General features: G+C 46.7%; 1 protein-coding gene across 4 annotated transcripts in view; it reads right to left on the bottom strand.

Moving 5' to 3' along the window:
- The window catches only part of MAP9 (microtubule associated protein 9), a 379,878-nt gene that overhangs the window by 198,270 nt on the left and 163,828 nt on the right, over nt 1–17,780 (bottom strand). For all 4 annotated transcript variants that reach the window (XM_063920498.1, XM_063920497.1, XM_063920499.1 and 1 more), the window contains one exon: nt 10,765–10,982. In XM_063920498.1, coding sequence (XP_063776568.1) covers nt 10,765–10,982 — 218 coding nt within the window. The remainder of the gene's footprint in view (nt 1–10,764; nt 10,983–17,780) is intronic.

Here is a 17,780-nt window from a genome sequence, read left to right as displayed (position 1 = left end):
TGTGGGCTGCTGTGAGTACTGATTTCAGGCAAGAGCACCATAGCATACAGAGCATATGGCTCTAAATGTATTAAGCCTTAAAAAGTGATAGAGTGAAGACTGATAAAGAATGATAAAGTACCAGCCAACTAGCTCCTAACTGTCATTTTTCAAACACAGCCTGTAACATGGCAGTTAGGAAGCTGATTGGCTGGTACTTTATCACTCTTTATCCATCTCCACTACATCACTTTTTAAGGCTAAATACATTTAGGTCCATATGCTTTGTATGCTGTGGTGTTCATGCCTGAAATCAGTACCCACGGCAGCCCACAGGTTTCCTTGGTAGCTCCTATACACCTGGGAGAGCCAGTCTGAGACGTTTCGGGATGCCACTGTGGTGAGTCAGAGCAGAAGCATCTAGCACTCTGACTACATCAGAGGTCCTGCAACTCTGCATGGGGAAGAGTGAAAGAGAGCAGGGTGTACTGGGTAAAATGGTCATGGTGGCAGGAGTTACATTGTTGTATTGTCTGTGTGGGTTTTATACCTGTAATTTTTTATTTTTGGTTACTTGGTGGCCAGTGTTTTTCTCACTCTTCTTGCAGGATATCTGAGTAGCATATGGGGAGGGGTGAGGTGCACGTGGACCTGGTTATCATGTCACAGACCAAGTAATCAGCATAGAATTTTCCTGTTACAGAGATTTAGATCACGCTCTTCATTCGGTAGCTTTCTTCTCTTCCCTCTTGTTTCCTCTTGTCTACTCCCTCCTGCCCTCACTGCTAGGGCTATATCCACAAAATAAAAATCTGTTTGTGTTATTTTATATTATAACTAGCTGGTGTACCCGGCGTTGCCCGGGATTTTAAGAATGTTTGTTTACAAAAATAAATGTAAATATTAAACACACAGTATAAATAACATTGTAGATAGCTGAATACCCGTGCTTTGCTATGGGAAGAGGATGGTAAATTAGAATGATAGTTGTTCGTTAATTTACGTTGGTTGGAGATCTAGTTTATAGGCATATCTTGCTTCCCTGATGCAGTTTGTGTAGTGGCCGGACCCCTTTTTGGTCCCCCAAGGGACCCTGCTCTTCCCACTAGACAACTCTCAGTCTGCTGCTTCCTGCTGCTTCCATTCCCTCCTCACATCATGTCACTCCCCATGTGAAATTATCTATTTTTTTTTCACAGTTTCTTATATAGCGCAGCACTTTATGTATCTCCTGATATACTCTGTGCTGCTGGGGGACCATGCTACTTCCACTATATAACGCTCAGTGTGTGGATTTGTGCTACCTGCATTCCCCTCCTGCCATCATGTCAGTGCCCCTGTCACATGCAGCCCTGTCATCACTGACAGATCATGCATGTCCTGATATACTCTGTGCTGCTGGGCCAACCCTAGGGGTGCTAGTGTTGTGTTACCCCCACAGTGTTTGTTCCCAGAGTGTAAGTCATTTGTGTAGCAAATTTGGTGTCAATTGCTCCAGGCATTCCAGAGTTAGGCTGTCTGCTTAAAAACTCTGTGCTGCTGCTTCACCTCTAGGGGTGCTAGGGGTGTCTTACCACCACAGTGTTTGTTCCCAGATTGCAAGTCATATGTGTACCAACTTTGTTGTAAATTGGTCCAGGCATTCAGAAGTTATGCTTTCTCCTGAAATACTCTGTGCTGCTGTCCCGCCGCTAGGGGTGTTAGGGGTGTCTAACCCCCACAGTGTTTGTTCCCAGATTGCAAGTTAGATGTGTACTAAGTTTGGTGTAAATTGCTCCAGCCCTTCCACAGTTATGCTGTCTGCTGACATACTCTGTGCTGCTGTCCCACCCCTAGGGGTGCTAGGGATTTCTAATTGTTTTAGTTGCCTCTGCCGTGTTTTAATATGATCGTATTTCACGATCTTCGCTTGTAAACTGTGGATTTGTATAGAAATACAGAAGGACAAATTTTTACACAGTAGATATTTCTGCTGCGGGGTACACTGGGCTCCACAAGGATTGGACAATGGGGTGTAGAGTAGGATCTTGATCCGAGGCACCAACAGGCTCAAAGCTTTGACTGTTCCCAGAATGCACAGCGCCGCCTCCTCTATAACCCCACCTCCCAGCACAGGAGCTCACTTTTGTAAGTTGGTGCTGCAGTATGCAGGCACTGAACAGAGGGGCTGCTCCAGGCAGCCCTAAGAAAAGCTTTTTATGAGGTAAAAAGTAAAGACTTCAAGGGCAGCAGCGGTGGTAAATGTCTTGTGACATTCACTGCTGCAGCTCCAGCTCTCCCCAGCGGCGCTGTACACTCCCGAGCCCTGGTTGCCGGGTAACTACAGCGGAGGTTCCGGTATTCTTCACGTTAGACACACACGGCTGGGGCTCTCCAGGATCGCGTGGCCGCGCTTTGGGAGGTGGTAAGTGGGTCCCGCTTGCGGGACCCGGTCTTTATCGCGATCCGGCGCGGTCAGTGGGAGGCGGGCCGCGCGCGCTGGCGGTGGACACTGTGGATACAGGCGATCCCACTAGATCACCAGGGCATGGTTTTGCCAGCAGAGGGGATAAGGCTTAGACCTGAAGCCCCTCCCCCAGCCCCAGGGCGCCATTTCTAGCAAGTGTTCCCGCCCTGGAGCTGCATATCTGTCTTTTCCTCACTCCCTGTCAGTGTCTGCGGCGCCATTATCCCTCAGCTCACTGTTCCTGGGACTGCTTGGGCAAATCCTCCTATGTAAAGCCGCCTGGTTGTCAGTGCTGTGACTTTACATGACACTTAAGTATTCTACCTGCCTTTTTTAGTCAGTGTTAGTAAGAAAGAGTGAATTTAGTCAGGGTTTTATAGTACAATTACCCTGTGATATACATCCAGTTCTTACTGTGTACTGTTACATCATTTGTTATATAGCTGTGTAAGCTAGTCCAGTGCAGTATTATTGTCAGTAATAACCTCTGCATTGTACAAACTGTGACTATCTGTGTGTGCATTTGATAGCTGAGTGGTGTCCATTTCGTGTCTTTCACTCAACCTGCTATCCCTATATTCTATAACCTGAGGGGGCTTGGTGCATCAGGTGTTATCTAATATAGGATTTTCACAAAGATATACTGTATTACGTATTTTTCTCTGTGATTTAGTCACCATATCTCTCCTTTATCTCTGCTAGTGCTGACTACACTGAGCAGGGGTTTGGGTTTAGAGATATAGTGCTGCTGATAATTGTACTGTGTTACCTCATACTGCAAGTTATATCATGTCTGCTTCTGAGGGTAACGGTTCGGGGCTGAACACACTGCTGGTGTTGCTGAAGCCACAGACCCATATGAGGAGAATATAGCAGCTGTGGGCTCTGGTTCTGGGGGGCTCCTTGCCCCCCAGTAGGACTGTGGCAATGGAGGCACATACTGACCCACCGTGGGCCGCTTTTTCCACGCTTCTGCATACGCTAGTTCATAAACTAACACCCCCTATGGGACCAATGCCGGTACAACCGTATGTGGTCCCTGCAGCTAACCCGCCGTGGGCGGACGATTTATCTGATCAGTTAAAAAAGTTGAACCAGTCCCTGACTACTAAAAAGTCTGACCATCGCTCGCCTAGGTCTAAGGGGTCCTCTAAGCGAGCACTTGTCTCCTCACAATCCACTGCTGTCACTGACACCTCGTCTGATGAAGACGGCACGTATGAAAGGAGTTTTACCAGCGCTGGCTGATCATGTAAATAATGAAAACAATCTAATAACCAAAAGGCTTAAATAAAATATCACATTTATTATACAGTAAAAAATAATAATAAATTTAAATATAAAAATAATAATAAATAGTGAAATCCAAGATAAAATTGTGAATCAGTTTAGTTCCCACTAAAAATGCCACGAAATGCCTGAATTATTTAAAAAGTCCACGTTAGGCTATTGAGTGTCACTCAGAGGGACTTTGTTTACTGGAAGTGTCCATCACTAGTCGGTTGTTTTGCATGGACCGACAAATAGCAAATGTGAGGTAGTTACCAGTTATCCTTGGAGCACAGTAGATCCACCTGTATTGACTGGATTAGTTGTCCTCTTAGGCATGGAGGAATATGTCCAGAATGGTGGATGTTGCTGGATGATTGTCCCAGTGTGTATATTCCGAGTGACAAGAGAGCCAGTGGTGCTGATAAATATCAGGATGGATTAGGCGCTCAACGCGTTTCGCTGGTTTTAAGTGGTCCAGCTTCCTCAGGAGCAAGACGGCACGTATACTGACCCCACAGGTTCTGACTCAGATACTGCTGATGGGGAGGGTAGTTCACATGTGGATGTTCCTGATCTTTTGGAGGCTATTAAGTTAATACTACAGATTACGGATGATCTTGAGCCATCCGTCCCTCCTAAGAAACCAGATAGGTTCAAGCGTCAGAAGGTGGTTAAACAAGTTTTACCTCACTCTGACCACCTAGTGGATATACGTCAGGAACCCTGGGAAAACCCGGGTACAAAGTTTGTGCCTCACAAGAAGATGCTGGCTCGCTATCCCCTCGTGCCAGAGCTGTCTAAGAATTGGGAAACGCCTCCTCCAGTGGACTCACATGTGGCCAGGATGGTGGTTTCCTCAGCTCTGCCTGTCACTACCGTCACGTCTCTAAAAGATCCTACGGATAAGCGTGTGGAGGGTTGTCTGAAAGCGATTTACACCCTCACGGGTGCTGCGCAAAGGCCCACTATTGCAGCTACATGGGCTGCCGAGGCTATTGAAGCGTGGGCCTTGGAGTTAGATGCTGAAATCTCCTCTGACCATGCTAGACAATGCTTGTCATATATTGTCACAGCTTCTCGCTATATTAAAGAGGCGGCTTCGGATGCCGGTATCCTAGCAGCCAAGGCCTCTACTACGTCAGTCCTGGCTCGCCGGATATTGTGGCTGAGATCCTGGTCTGTGGATCTGGACTCTAGAAAAACCCTGGAGGTAATCCCTTTCAAGGGAGATATTCTGTTTGGGGAGGACTTAAATAAGATAGTGGCTGACTTGGCTACTGCCAAAACTGCCTGTTTACCAAACACCGCTCCTTCTGTGTCGAAGGCTAAAGGTACGTCCTTTCGCCCCTTTCGCCCTTCAGGTAAAGCAATAGGTCAGGCGTACCACAAGCAGGCCCGCACTTGCAAACCTGGTAAGCCGAAGCCCAAAAGAGCCTGGGCTGCCCGTCAGCCAGCTTCCAAGACCGATAAGCCTGACGCATGACGGGGCGGGCCTCCCCCTGGGGGATCCCAGGGTGGGGGCCGGCTTCTAGGGTATACCCAGGAATGGTTGAAGACCACTTCAGATACCTGGGTACGGGAAGTCGTCACTCAAGGTTATGCCATTGCCTTCAAAAACCGACCCCTCATCAATTTTGCCAGACAGACGTCCCGTCGGACCAGACAAAGGCAAACACTCTGCATTCGGTGGTACAGACCCTCCTGGATACAGGAGTTGTAGTACAGGTGCCTCTTGCTCAGAGGGGCCGGGGTACTATTCTCCGCTGTTTCTAGTCCCAAAACCGAATGGGTCCTCCCGGCCCATTCTCAACCTCAAGGCATTGAACAAGTTTGTGAAGGTTTCCAAGTTCCGTATGGAAACCCTTCGCTCTATAGTTCTGGCCTTGGAACCTGGGGACTACATGGTCTCCCTGGATATACAGGATGCTTACCTGCATATTCCTATAGCAACGTCACATCAGCAATACCTGAGGTTCGCTATTGGCAACCTTCATTACCAGTTTCAGCGTTACCTTTTGGTTTAACAACGGCTCCGCGAGTTTTCACCAAAGTAATGGCGGTGATGACGGTGGTACTCCGCCGTCAAGGGGTCAGGATACTGCCGTACCTGGACGACTTGTTAATCCTGGCAAATTCCCCAGACCTTCTCCTGTGTCATCTGGATATGACTGTCCGGTTTCTACAAGCCCACGGGTGGCTCATCAACTGGAAGAAATCCTCCCTGGTCCCTGCTCAGAGCATGGTGCACCTGGGAGCGCTATTGGACACTCACAACCAGCGGTTGTTCTTGTCTCAGGAGAAAGTCCTGAAGCTTCAGGACAGGATTAGTTGCTTCCTTTCTCGTCCGCAAGTGTCGATACATTCGGCGATGCAGGTGCTGGGTCTCATGGTCTCAGCATTCGACATGGTGGAGTATGCTCAATTCCATTCTCGCCCCCTCCAGAGGCTGATTCTAGCCAAGTGGGACGGCCTGCCTCACCGGATCAGGTCTCACATGATCTCATTGACTCCGGAGGTCCGTCTGTCGCTACTTTGGTGGCTCCGGGACCAACAGTTGTGCAGGGGCCATCCCTTCTGGATATCCAAATGGGTCCTGTTGACGACAGATGCCAGTCTAAGAGGTTGGGGCGCTGTGCTGGAGCAACACTTCCTTCAGGGTCGGTGGACCAAGGAGGAATCTCTCCTCTCGATCAACATTCTGGAGTTGCGGGCGGTCTTCAATGCGTTGAACCTGGCCCAGCATTTAATTCAGAACCGTCCTGTTCAAATACAGTCGGACAACGCCACCACAGTGGCTTACATAAATCATCAAGGCGGCACTCGAAGCCGTTTGGCAATGAAGGAAGTCTCACGGATTCTACGTTGGGTGGAACGCCATCTACCGGCCATATCGGCAATATTCATTCCGGGAGTCCTGAATTGGGAAGCGGACTTTCTCAGTCGTCAGGACGTGCATGCCGGCGAGTGGAGCCTCCATCCAGAAGTGTTTCAACTCCTAGTGGAAAAGTGGGGTCTTCCAGATGTAGATCTGATGGCGTCTCGACACAATCACAAGGTTCCGGTCTTCGGAGCAAGGACAAGGGATCCTCAAGCAGCATTCATGGATGCGCTGGCGGTGCCGTGGAGGTTTCTGCTGCCGTACGTGTTCCCTCCGGTGTCACTCCTGCCCAGGGTAATTCGGAAGTTCAAGCAAGAAAAAGGAAATCTGCTTCTCATAGCTCCGGCGTGGCCCAGACGGCCCTGGTTCTCAGACCTGCAAGGCCTTTCGTCAGAGCGTCCACTTCTGCTTCCACAACGCCCAGACCTCCTCGTTCAGGGCCCCTGTGTCTACCAGGACCTAGCCCGGCTGTCTTTGACGGCGTGGCTCTTGAAGCTTCCGTCTTGAGGGCTAAGGGTTTTTCTGAAGAGGTCATTAAAACTATGTTGCAGGCCCGGAAACCGGCTTCTGCTCGGATTTACCATAGGGTCTGGCATTCCTACTTTGTTTGGTGCGCATCTAACAATTATGATGCTTCCAAGTTTAGTACAGCCAAACTTTTGGCTTTTCTGCAGCAGGGCCTAGATTTAGGCCTGCGTCTGGCCTCCCTCAAGGTTCATATTTCGGCCTTGTCGGTGTGGTCTCAGAGAAAAATTGCGACTTTACCTGATGTTCATACTTTCACTCAGGGTGTGGATCGTATCCAACCTCCCTATGTCCCGCCTGTGGCTCCTTGGGACTTGTCGGTTGTTTTGGAGGCGTTGCAGGAGCCTCCGTTTGAACCCCTGAGTTCAGCTGACCTTAAGTGGCTTTCCCTTAAGGTGATGTTCTTGCTGGCTATTGCCTCTGCTAGAAGAATGTCGGATCTGGGTGCCTTGTCTTGTAGTTCCCCATATCTGATTTTTCACCGTGACCGGGCGGTTCTTAGGACTCGTACCGGATATTTACCTAAGGTGGTTTCTTCGTTCCACCTTAATCAGGAGATTGTGGTTCCAGCCTTTGTCTCTCCTGATTTGTCTCCTAAAGAGCGGTCTTTGGATGTGGTACGGGCTCTCCGTATCTACGTGAAGAGAACTGCTTCTATTCGAAAATCTGATTCTCTCTTTGTTTTGTTTGGATTTCACAAACGTGGCTGGCCTGCTCAAGAGCGGACCCTGGCCAGATGGATTAGAATGGGGATTGCACATGCTTATGTGAAGGCTGGTCTGTCAGCTCCTGCTCACATTACGGCCCATTCTACTCGGTCTGTTGGACCTTCTTGGGTGGCCCAACGTGGTGCGACCCTTGAACAATTGTGCAAGGCGGCTACATGGTCCTCCGGGAACACGTTCATAAGGTTCTATGTCTTCGATACTGCCGCTTCCCAGGATGCTTCCTTTGGACGCCGGGTTCTTGTGCCCGCTACAGTGCATCCCCTCCCATAAGGAACTGCTTTAGGACATCCCCATTGTCCAATCCTTGTGGAGCCCAGAGTACCCCGCAGCAGAAAACAAGATTTATGGTAAGAACTTACCTTTGTTAAATCTCTTTCTGCGAGGTACACTGGGCTCCACAAGGCGCCCACCCTGACGCACTTCGCTTCTTTGGGTTGGTATGGCATTAGCCGCTGACACTTCTCTTGTCGTGAGAGTGTGGTGTATGTGGCTACTAACCGTTGTCGTCTCTTTTCCTGCTACTGCATTGGGCTGGTTAACTAAAAACTGAGCTCCTGTGCAGGGAGGCGGGGTTATAGAGGAGGCGGCGCTGTGCATTCTGGGAACAGTCAAAGCTTTGAGCCTGTTGGTGCCTCGGATCAAGATCCTACTCTACACCCCATTGTCCAATCCTTGTGGAGCCCAGTGTACCTCGCAGAAATAGATTTAACAAAGGTAAGTTCTTACCATAAATCTTGTTATTGTTGTATGCCTTTATTTTTGTCATATAGATGTAACTACTGTTTTTTATATTCTTTGGAATAATTCAAAAAGCAATCTTAAAAGATTACAAAGGGGCATAACAGTGTAAAATACTCATCAGAAAAGTTAGATATGCACTGCACAATTTATTGTTATAGGAATGTGACACATATGCTTTGGGTACCAAATATGGAGCATAAATATTTTATTTATCTGAACTATTTTGAATCTCAATTTGTGATAGTCACATACCATATAACAACCTGCCAGCATAAGCGACGGATGCCATTCAAAAAATATAGAGGTTAGCTTTAGAGAACGCTACTCTATTACTTTTACTTTGTTAAGCTTTGTATACAAAGCTATTATTGATACAGTACATCAAGTAACTGTGACACATTAAGGGGTTAATCCAATTATATGTGAAGGGTGTGAGTTGCAGTTGCTGCGCCGTTTCAATGATCGCAATGGCACCCAAACTTACACCCTTCATGGCCTGATTTCTGACCAAATTTGCACAAAATTACTTTTGTGGGAGTTCATGCCGCCCTAAAGTACGGCTGCTGCCGTGATAACTTGCAGGTGCGAGAAACTCGCGCACAATTGGATTGACCCCTAAAACGTAACACGTCCGCAATTATTTACAAATATTTTCATGAATGTGTTAAACTTGTTTTTTTTTCTAACATAAACAGTCACATTGGCTTTTTCAGAAGAAGTAAAGGTATACTTGGGACTGGATTGCTTTCTGATTTGTGTAAACAGGATGATATCATTTGTTCCTAGTTAAATCTATAGTGACTACAAGAGCATATGAGTCATTACTGTCACAATTATGAACACGAAGACCTCTCATAGCAACATAGAAAACAATTACATACTATATCCAGAATAGCCACTGGAATTTAATTTATTGTCATCTCCTTATTATGACCTTCACAGCGCTAATATATATATATATATATATATATATATATATATATATAAAAACAAACAAACAAACAGAGAAATGTTGTGATTCATTTGTTTTATGTTGGAAAAACTGAACTCCACTTTTAATTAGCAAATTACATTGAACCTTTCGTATATTATTCGAATCAATGGTCTACATATATATGGTACGTGATGCACTTTTACAGTTACTAGAATTGTACAAGTCCATTTATAGCAAACTTGTCAAGTTTCAACAATGGAAAGCACCTTATACTTAGTTATGTAACGTGCCTGGGGAGTTCAACAGCCAGCTGGAAAACCTGCCATCTCCAGGCCTGGCAGCTCCTCATTCTCTAGGCAGCCCTGTCTAGCAGGAGAGAGATCACAGTGGAATTTGCCATTGCTGAGCTCTGGGATAATGGAGGTCTTGGCAGTGGGTTCATCCAACTTTTATTATTGAAAGACATGGTCCTTCAATAACAAAACAGACAGCACTTTGTGTTTATGACTTAATTTTAACCAGTAGGTCATACTATTTGAAGGCGTCTTTCTACATAAGAGAACACTATCTTCCAATGTACGGTATGATGCATGGTATATTTATGATGTTAAATAATAATCTATCCCAGTAGAACACTGGGGATAGATTATTATTCCAGTGTGGAGGAAAAAGCACTCTCCTTTACCACTTGTGCTGAACGTACATACACATTTTATAGCTGCACCTTGTCTAAACAGTACTGGATAAAATCTTCTACTGTATGTGTTTGACAAATCAGGACTAGCGTTACAACCGCTTAATAACTGCACCTTATTTAAACAGTACTAGATAAAATCTTCCATGTGTACGACAAATCAGGACTTGCGTTACAATCGCTTAATAACTGCACCTTATTTAAACAGTACTGAATAAAATCTTCCATGTAAGACAGTTTAGGATTAGTGTTACCACCGCGTATAAGTACAGAATGAGTAAATCATGAAGAAATCCTATATATTCAGAGTATAATTTCATTATCTAAATACTGAAATGCATTTAAAAACTTTTTATTTTTATTGGGGGGGGGCATTTATCATAAGTCACCAATTGTCATCCACCACCTACAGAACAATGGCATTCTTCACAAAAGGGTCAAATACCATTCACTATAGCTGCAAGCTTCAAAACAAAGTGTACAAAGTGGAAATGGTTTTGATTAAAGCAATGAGTTCTAACATTTTCTCTAGTCAGAAAGATGCATACGGTTGAACACAGTAATTACCTCTGGGCTACATCTCTCGGAAAATGATTGTTTTTCAGAAACAGGAACCGTATCGTTAAGTCTCGTTAGAGACGAAGGAGCGGACAGCGAGGACAGTTTGGTGCTGGGCTGCTTTTCCTCAGCTTTATCTTCTAGGTGAGTGCTTTTTTTAAGTAAGTTTCTATGCTGTGGAGTTGGCTTTAAGCTTTCCTCAAATACAGAAGCACTAACGCCTTCAGCTGGAAATAAAGGAGATGGGAAAATCATTAGTCACATACATTCATATCATAGAAAACATATTTTTTTTTTAGATATATGGAATTACTTGTATTAATCAAGAATAGGTTAATACTCCATAAAGGCAACCCCATTGAAACAATGCAAGTCACAATATACATGTATCTGCATGACTTTGCTGCCATCTAGTGCAGAGAGTAATTATTTACAATGCTTTTGTACTTCCTAATTACACCAGGTGCAGAATACGCCAAACTCTATCTGCATTAGGGCCCTCATTCAGAATGGACCGTATTTGTAAGCTGCCCTACACATGCTGAAAACTGGTTCTGTGCCTGTGCAGTTTCTCGATAATCAGGAAACTGCGTAAGGAATCGCCCAAGTGATCCATACTGAATAAGCCCCATGGTTCCTACAGTTATGCAATTGCTATAATAATATTTTACCAGGAAAAACCATGGAAAGTATATTGATACAATGCAGAAAATTGTAGACAAATGTTATAAAATTATACCCACTAATAAATATAGTGCTAAACAGAAGCATTATGAAGATGCAATGTGAGTAACATAGTAACATAGTATCGAAGGTTGAAAAAAGACAATTTGTCCATCAAGTTCAACCTATTTGTGGTCTCCTATGCAGGTGTATTTTGGTATAAATTTTGTCTGATGCTGATGTCTGCCGTTACGTTTTATCCCTCTTTTTATAGTAACTATAGTGCGCGACTACGCACCATAACCCTGGATATCCTTATCCATTAGGAATTTATCTAACCCATTCTTAAAGGTGTTGACTGAGTCCACCATTACAACTCTCTCAGGAAGGGAATTCCAAACACGTGTTGTCCTTACTGTGAAAAAACCCTTACGCCGCATTGTGCGGAATCTCCTTTCCTCTAACCTAAGAGAGTGTCCATGAGTCCTCTGTGCTGATCTTACCGAAAACAGGTCCTGCACAAGCTCTGTGTATTGCCCCCTTATATATTTGTAGACGTTGATCATGTCCCCTCTTAGGCCAATATTTACTAAGAATTCGAGTTTGTCCGATTTGTGTTTTTTTTTCTAAGTCCCAATCCGGGAATTCACTAAGCACCAATCTCGGCAGTGTTTGGACTATTCGTAATGGTTTGATTAGCAAAGTTCCGAAATACGAATGAATAGACCATCGGTCAAACGCGGCTGTTATTTCATACAATACGGGCATTCACTATTCATTCGTATTTGGGTGTTAGTCTCTGAGTGCTCAAGTGCGGGTCTGTTTTTTTCCGATTCGTTAAAAAAAGCAGCAAAAAAATAGACCTGCTTTTTCCAGTCGAGTTTGGATAACCATGCACGGATCAGTGAGATCTGTGCATGGTTATCTATGGGAAAGGGTCTGTTTAGTGTTAAAACTTTAAAAAAAATTGCGTGGGGTCCCCCCTCCTAAGCATAACCAGCCTCGGGCTCTTTGAGCCGGTCCTGGTTGTCAAAATATGGGGAAAAAAATGTCAGGGGTTCCCTCATATTTCATCAACCAGCATCGGGCTCTGCGCCTGGTCCTGGTTCCAAAAATACGGGAGACAAAAAGCGTAGGGGTCCCCCGTATTTTGAAACCAGCACCGGGCTCCACTAGCCAGGTACATAATGCCACAGCCGGGGGACACTTTTATACTGGTCCCTGCGGCCCTGGCATTACATTCCCAACTAGTCACCCCTGGCCGGGGTACCCTGGAGGAGTGGGAACCCCTTAAATCAAGGGGTCCTCCCCCTCCAGCCACCCAAGGGCCAGGGGTGAAGCCCGAGGCTGTCCCCCCCATCCAAGGGCGGCGGATGGGGGGCTGATAGGCATGTGTAAGAAATGTGAATATTATTTTTGGTAGCAGTACTACAAGTCCCAGCAAGCCTCCCCCGCAAGCTGGTACTTGGAGAACCACAAGTACCAGCATGCGGTTGAAAACCTGGCCCGCTGGTACCTGTAGTACTACTACTAAAAAAATACCCCAAAAAAAACAGGACACACACACCGTGAAAGTATAAGTTTATTACATACATGCACACCTCCATACATACATACTTACCTATGTTCACACGAGGCTCTGTCCTCTTGTCCCTGTAGAATCCTTGGGGGACCTGTGAAAAAAATTTTACTCACATAATCCAGTGTAGATTGTGTCCTTTGTATAATCCACGTACTTGGCAAAACAAATAAACGGAAACCCGACCACGCACTGAAAGGGGTCCCATGTTTACACATGGGACCCCTTTCCCCGACTGCCAGGACCCCCCCTGACTGCTGTCAAAGAGGGTCCCTTCAACCAATCAGGGAGCGCCACGTCGTGGCACTCTCCTGATTGGCTGTGTGCTCCTGTAGTGTCTGTGAGGCAGCACACGGCACAGATACAATGTAGCGCCTATGCGTTCCATTGTAGCCAATGGTGGGAACTTTGCGGTCAGCGGTTGACCGAAAGTAACCTCACCGCTGACCGCAAAGTTCCCACCATTGGCTACAATGGAGCGCATAGGCGCTACATTGCATCTGTGCCGTGTGCTGCCTCACAGACACTGCAGGACACACAGCCAATCAGGAGAGTGCCACGACATGGCGCTCCCTGATTGGCTGAAGGGACCCTCTTTGACAGGAGTCAGGGGGGGTCCTGGCAGTCGGGGAAAGGGGTCCCATGTGTAAACATGGGACCCTATCAGTGCGTGGTCGGGTTTCCGTTTTTTTGTTTTGCCAAGTACGTGGATTATACTTTGGACACAATCTACACTGGATTATGTGAGTATAATTTTTTTCACAGGTCCCCCAAGGATTCTACAGGGACAAGAGGACAGAGCCTCGTGTGAACATAGGTAAGTATGTATGTATGGAGGTGTGCATGTATGTAATAAACTTATGCTTTCACGGTGTGTGTGTCCTGTTTTTTTTGGGGTATTTTTTTAGTAGTAGTACTACAGGTACCAGCGGGCCAGGTTTTCAACCGCATGCTGGTACTTGTGGTTCTCCAAGTACCAGCTTGCGGGGGAGGCTTGTAGTACTGCTACTAAAAACAATATTCACATTTTTTACACATGGCTATCAGCCCCCCATCCGCCGCCCTTGGATGGGGGGGACAGCCTCGGGCTTCACCCCTGGCCCTTGGGTGGCTGGAGGGGGGACCCCTTGATTTAAGGGGTTCCCACTCCTCCAGGGTACCCCGGCCAGGGGTGACTAGTTGGGTATGTAATGCCAGGGCCGCAGGGACCAGTATAAAAGTGTCCCCCGGCTGTGGCCTTATGTACCTGGCAAGTGGAGCCCGGTGCTGGTTTCAAAAAAAAAGATTTTTCTCACCGGTAAATCTATTTCTCGTAGTCCGTAGTGGATGCTGGGGACTCCGTAAGGACCATGGGGAATAGACGGGCTCCGCAGGAGACTGGGCACTCTAAGAAAGAATTAGTACTACTGGTGTGCACTGGCTCCTCCCTCTATGCCCCTCCTCCAGACCTCAGTTAAGGAAACTGTGCCCGAAAGAGCTGACATTACAAGGAAAGGATTTTGGAATCCAGGGTAAGACTCATACCAGCCACACCAATCACACCGTATAACTCGTGATAACATACCCAGTTAACAGTATGAACAACAACAAAGCATCAAACAACAGATGCCAACATAACATAACCCTTTTATTAAGCAATAACTATATACACGTATTGCAGAAAGTCCGCACTTGGGACGGGCGCCCAGCATCCACTACGGACTACGAGAAATAGATTTACCGGTGAGTAAAATCTTATTTTCTCTAACGTCCTAGTGGATGCTGGGGACTCCGTAAGGACCATGGGGATTATACCAAAGCTCCCAAACGGGCGGGAGAGTGCGGATGACTCTGCAGCACCGAATGGGCAAACACAAGGTCCTCCTCAGCCAGGGTATCAAACTTATAGAACTTTGCAAAGGTGTTTGAACCCGACCAAGTAGCTGCTCGGCAAAGTTGTAATGCCGAGACCCCTCGGGCAGCCGTCCAAGAAGAGCCCACTTTCCTTGTGGAGTGGGCTTTCACTGATTTTGGATGCGGCAAACCAGTCGCAGAATGAGCCTGCTGAATCGTGTTACAGATCCAGCGAGCAATAGTCTGCTTTGAAGCAGGAGCACACAGCTTGTTGGATGCATACAGGATAAACAGCGAGTCAGTTTTCCTGACTCCAGCCGTCCTGGCTACATAAATCTTCAAAGCCCTGACTACATCAAGCAACTTGGAGTCCTCCAAGTCACGAGTAGCCGCAGGCACCACAATAGGTTGGTTCAAATGAAAAGATGACACCACCTTCGGCAGAAATTGCGGACAAGTCCGTAATTCTGCCCTGTCCATATGGAAAACCAGATAGGGGCTTTTACATGACAAAGCCGCCAATTCTGACACACGCCTAGCTGAGGCTAGGGCCAACAGCATGACCACTTTCCACGTGAGATACTTTAGCCCCACGGTCTTAAGTGGCTCAAACCAGTGAGATTTCAGGAAACTCAACACCACGTTAAGATCCCAAGGTGCCACTGGTGGCACAAAAGGGGGCTGAATATGCAGCACTCCCTTTACAAACGTCTGAACTTCAGGAAGTGAAGCCAGTTCCTTTTGAAAGAAAATGGATAGGGCCGAAATCTGGACCTTTATGGACCCTAATCTTAAGCCCATAGTCACTCCTGACTGTAGGAAGTGCAGGAACCGGCCCAGCTGGAATTCCTCTGTAGGAGCCTTCGTGGCCTCACACCAAGCAACATATTTTCGCCATATACGGTGATAATATTTTGCGGTCACGTCCTTCCTAGCCTTTATCAGCGTATGAATAACTTCATCCGGAATGCCTTTCTCCGCTAGGATCCGGCGTTCAACCGCCACGCCGTCAAACGCAGCCGCGGTAAGTCTTGGAACAGACAGGGCCCCTGTTGCAACAGATCCTGTCTGAGAGGCAGAGGCCATGGGTCCTCTGTGAGCATTTCTTGCAGTTCCGGGTACCAAGTCCTTCTTGGCCAATCAGGAACAATGAGTATTGTTCTCACTCCTTTTTTTCTTACGATTCTCAGCACCTTGGGTATGAGAGGTAGAGGAGGAAACACATAGTCCGACTGGAACACCCACGGTGTTACTAGTGCGTCCACAGCTATCGCCTGAGGGTCTCTTGACCTGGCGCAATACCTTTGTAGCTTTTTGTTGAGGCGGGATGCCATCATGTCCACCTGTGGCAGTTCCCATTGATTTGTAATCTGTGTGAAGACTTCTTGCTGAAGTCCCCACTCTCCCGGGTGGAGGTCGTGCCTGCTGAGGAAGTCTGCTTCCCAGTTGTCCACTCCCGGAATGAACACTGCTGACAGTGCTAGTACGTGATTCTCCGCCCAACGAAGAATCCTGGAGGCTTCTGCCATTGCCACCCTGCTTCTTGTGTCGCCCTGGCGGTTCACATGGGCCACTGCCGTGATGTTGTCTGACTGAATCAGCACCGGTTTGTTGCGAAGCAGAGGCTCCGCTTGACTCAGGGCATTGTATATGGCCCTTAGTTCCAGGATATTGATGTGCAGACAAGCCTCCTGACTTGACCACAGCCCTTGGAAGTTTCTTCCCTGAGTGACTGCTCCCCATCCTCGGAGGCTTGCATCCGTGGTCACCAGGACCCAGTCCTGTATGCCGAACCTGCGGCCCTCGAGAAGGTGAGCACTATGCAGCCACCACAGAAGAGACACCCTGGCCCTGGGGGATAGGGTGATCAGCCGATGCATCTGAAGATGCGATCCGGACCACTTGTCCAACAGATCCCACTGAAAGGTCCTCGCATGGAACCTGCCGAAGGGAATGGCTTCTGTCAAAGTCAGAAAAATATCACGATGCACACTGCCATATTTGCACCTCACACAGGTCTGCGCTGCGCATGCGTGCGCTCACCCGTGCGTGCGCATACTCGCTGTTGCGGGCACCCGCGGGCGCGCGGTATGTGCATTTACGGTAGAGTTCATGTGTTCGTAGCGTGCGACTCAATCGTTACATATTTCCACTATATAATGTATTTTGTAGATCATGGTCCCTTTGATAGAATCTGAAAGTTTGGTTAATGTAGAATGTTCATGAACAGAGAAATCCCCCTTTGTTTGATACGAAGGGTCAGACAGGAGTAATACAGTGGTGTTTAGTATCCATCGGAAGAGTATTTAATTAGCAATATTCCGGTGTTGGTTTGAAGCGGATTAATCGCTCGTGCGAATAGTTATGGACATAAGAAGTTTATGTCCATTTACTATTATTTGCACTTAATTATCCATGCGGCGGGAAACCTAGTTTCCCACCCACCTGAGCAGTTGGAAATCGTCACAACCCACCTGTATGAATCAACCTATGACCTTTTGTTATAATGCGAGGAGGAATTCCTGTGTCCAATGAACAATGAGATTGTAGGGACTATTGAATTGTATTGTGTGTGGGGCATAAATAGACAAGCCGATCACATCCAGCTCACTCTTCAACGGTTCTCATTGCTGAAAATCGGGAGCTGGATGTCCAGAGGCGCATGCGATCGTTTCCTTTGTGCGTAAGTTTTCTCCGCAATCATATTGTCTTTCTTGTTGTTGTGGGCCATATCTCTCTCTCTCTCTCTTCTCCTCTTTCTCTCGTATTCTCTTAAACGTAATAGTATTGTATTGTATTTCATGTGTAGTTATCTGGTTAGGTAGTCTATGTTATATTGTAGTGTATGACTTGTATTGTATTAATTCTTTTGCAAGTATAACATTCATAATATATATATTAGGCGTTGGACCCTAAGCACGGTATCTGTGTATTTCTTATAGTGTTAAGT

Source organism: Pseudophryne corroboree, chromosome 1, assembly GCF_028390025.1.
Source record: "Pseudophryne corroboree isolate aPseCor3 chromosome 1, aPseCor3.hap2, whole genome shotgun sequence".
Taxonomy (NCBI): Eukaryota; Metazoa; Chordata; class Amphibia; order Anura; family Myobatrachidae; genus Pseudophryne; species Pseudophryne corroboree.
Note: the sequence above shows the minus strand (reverse complement) of the source record. Positions and strands in the feature narration are given on the sequence as shown.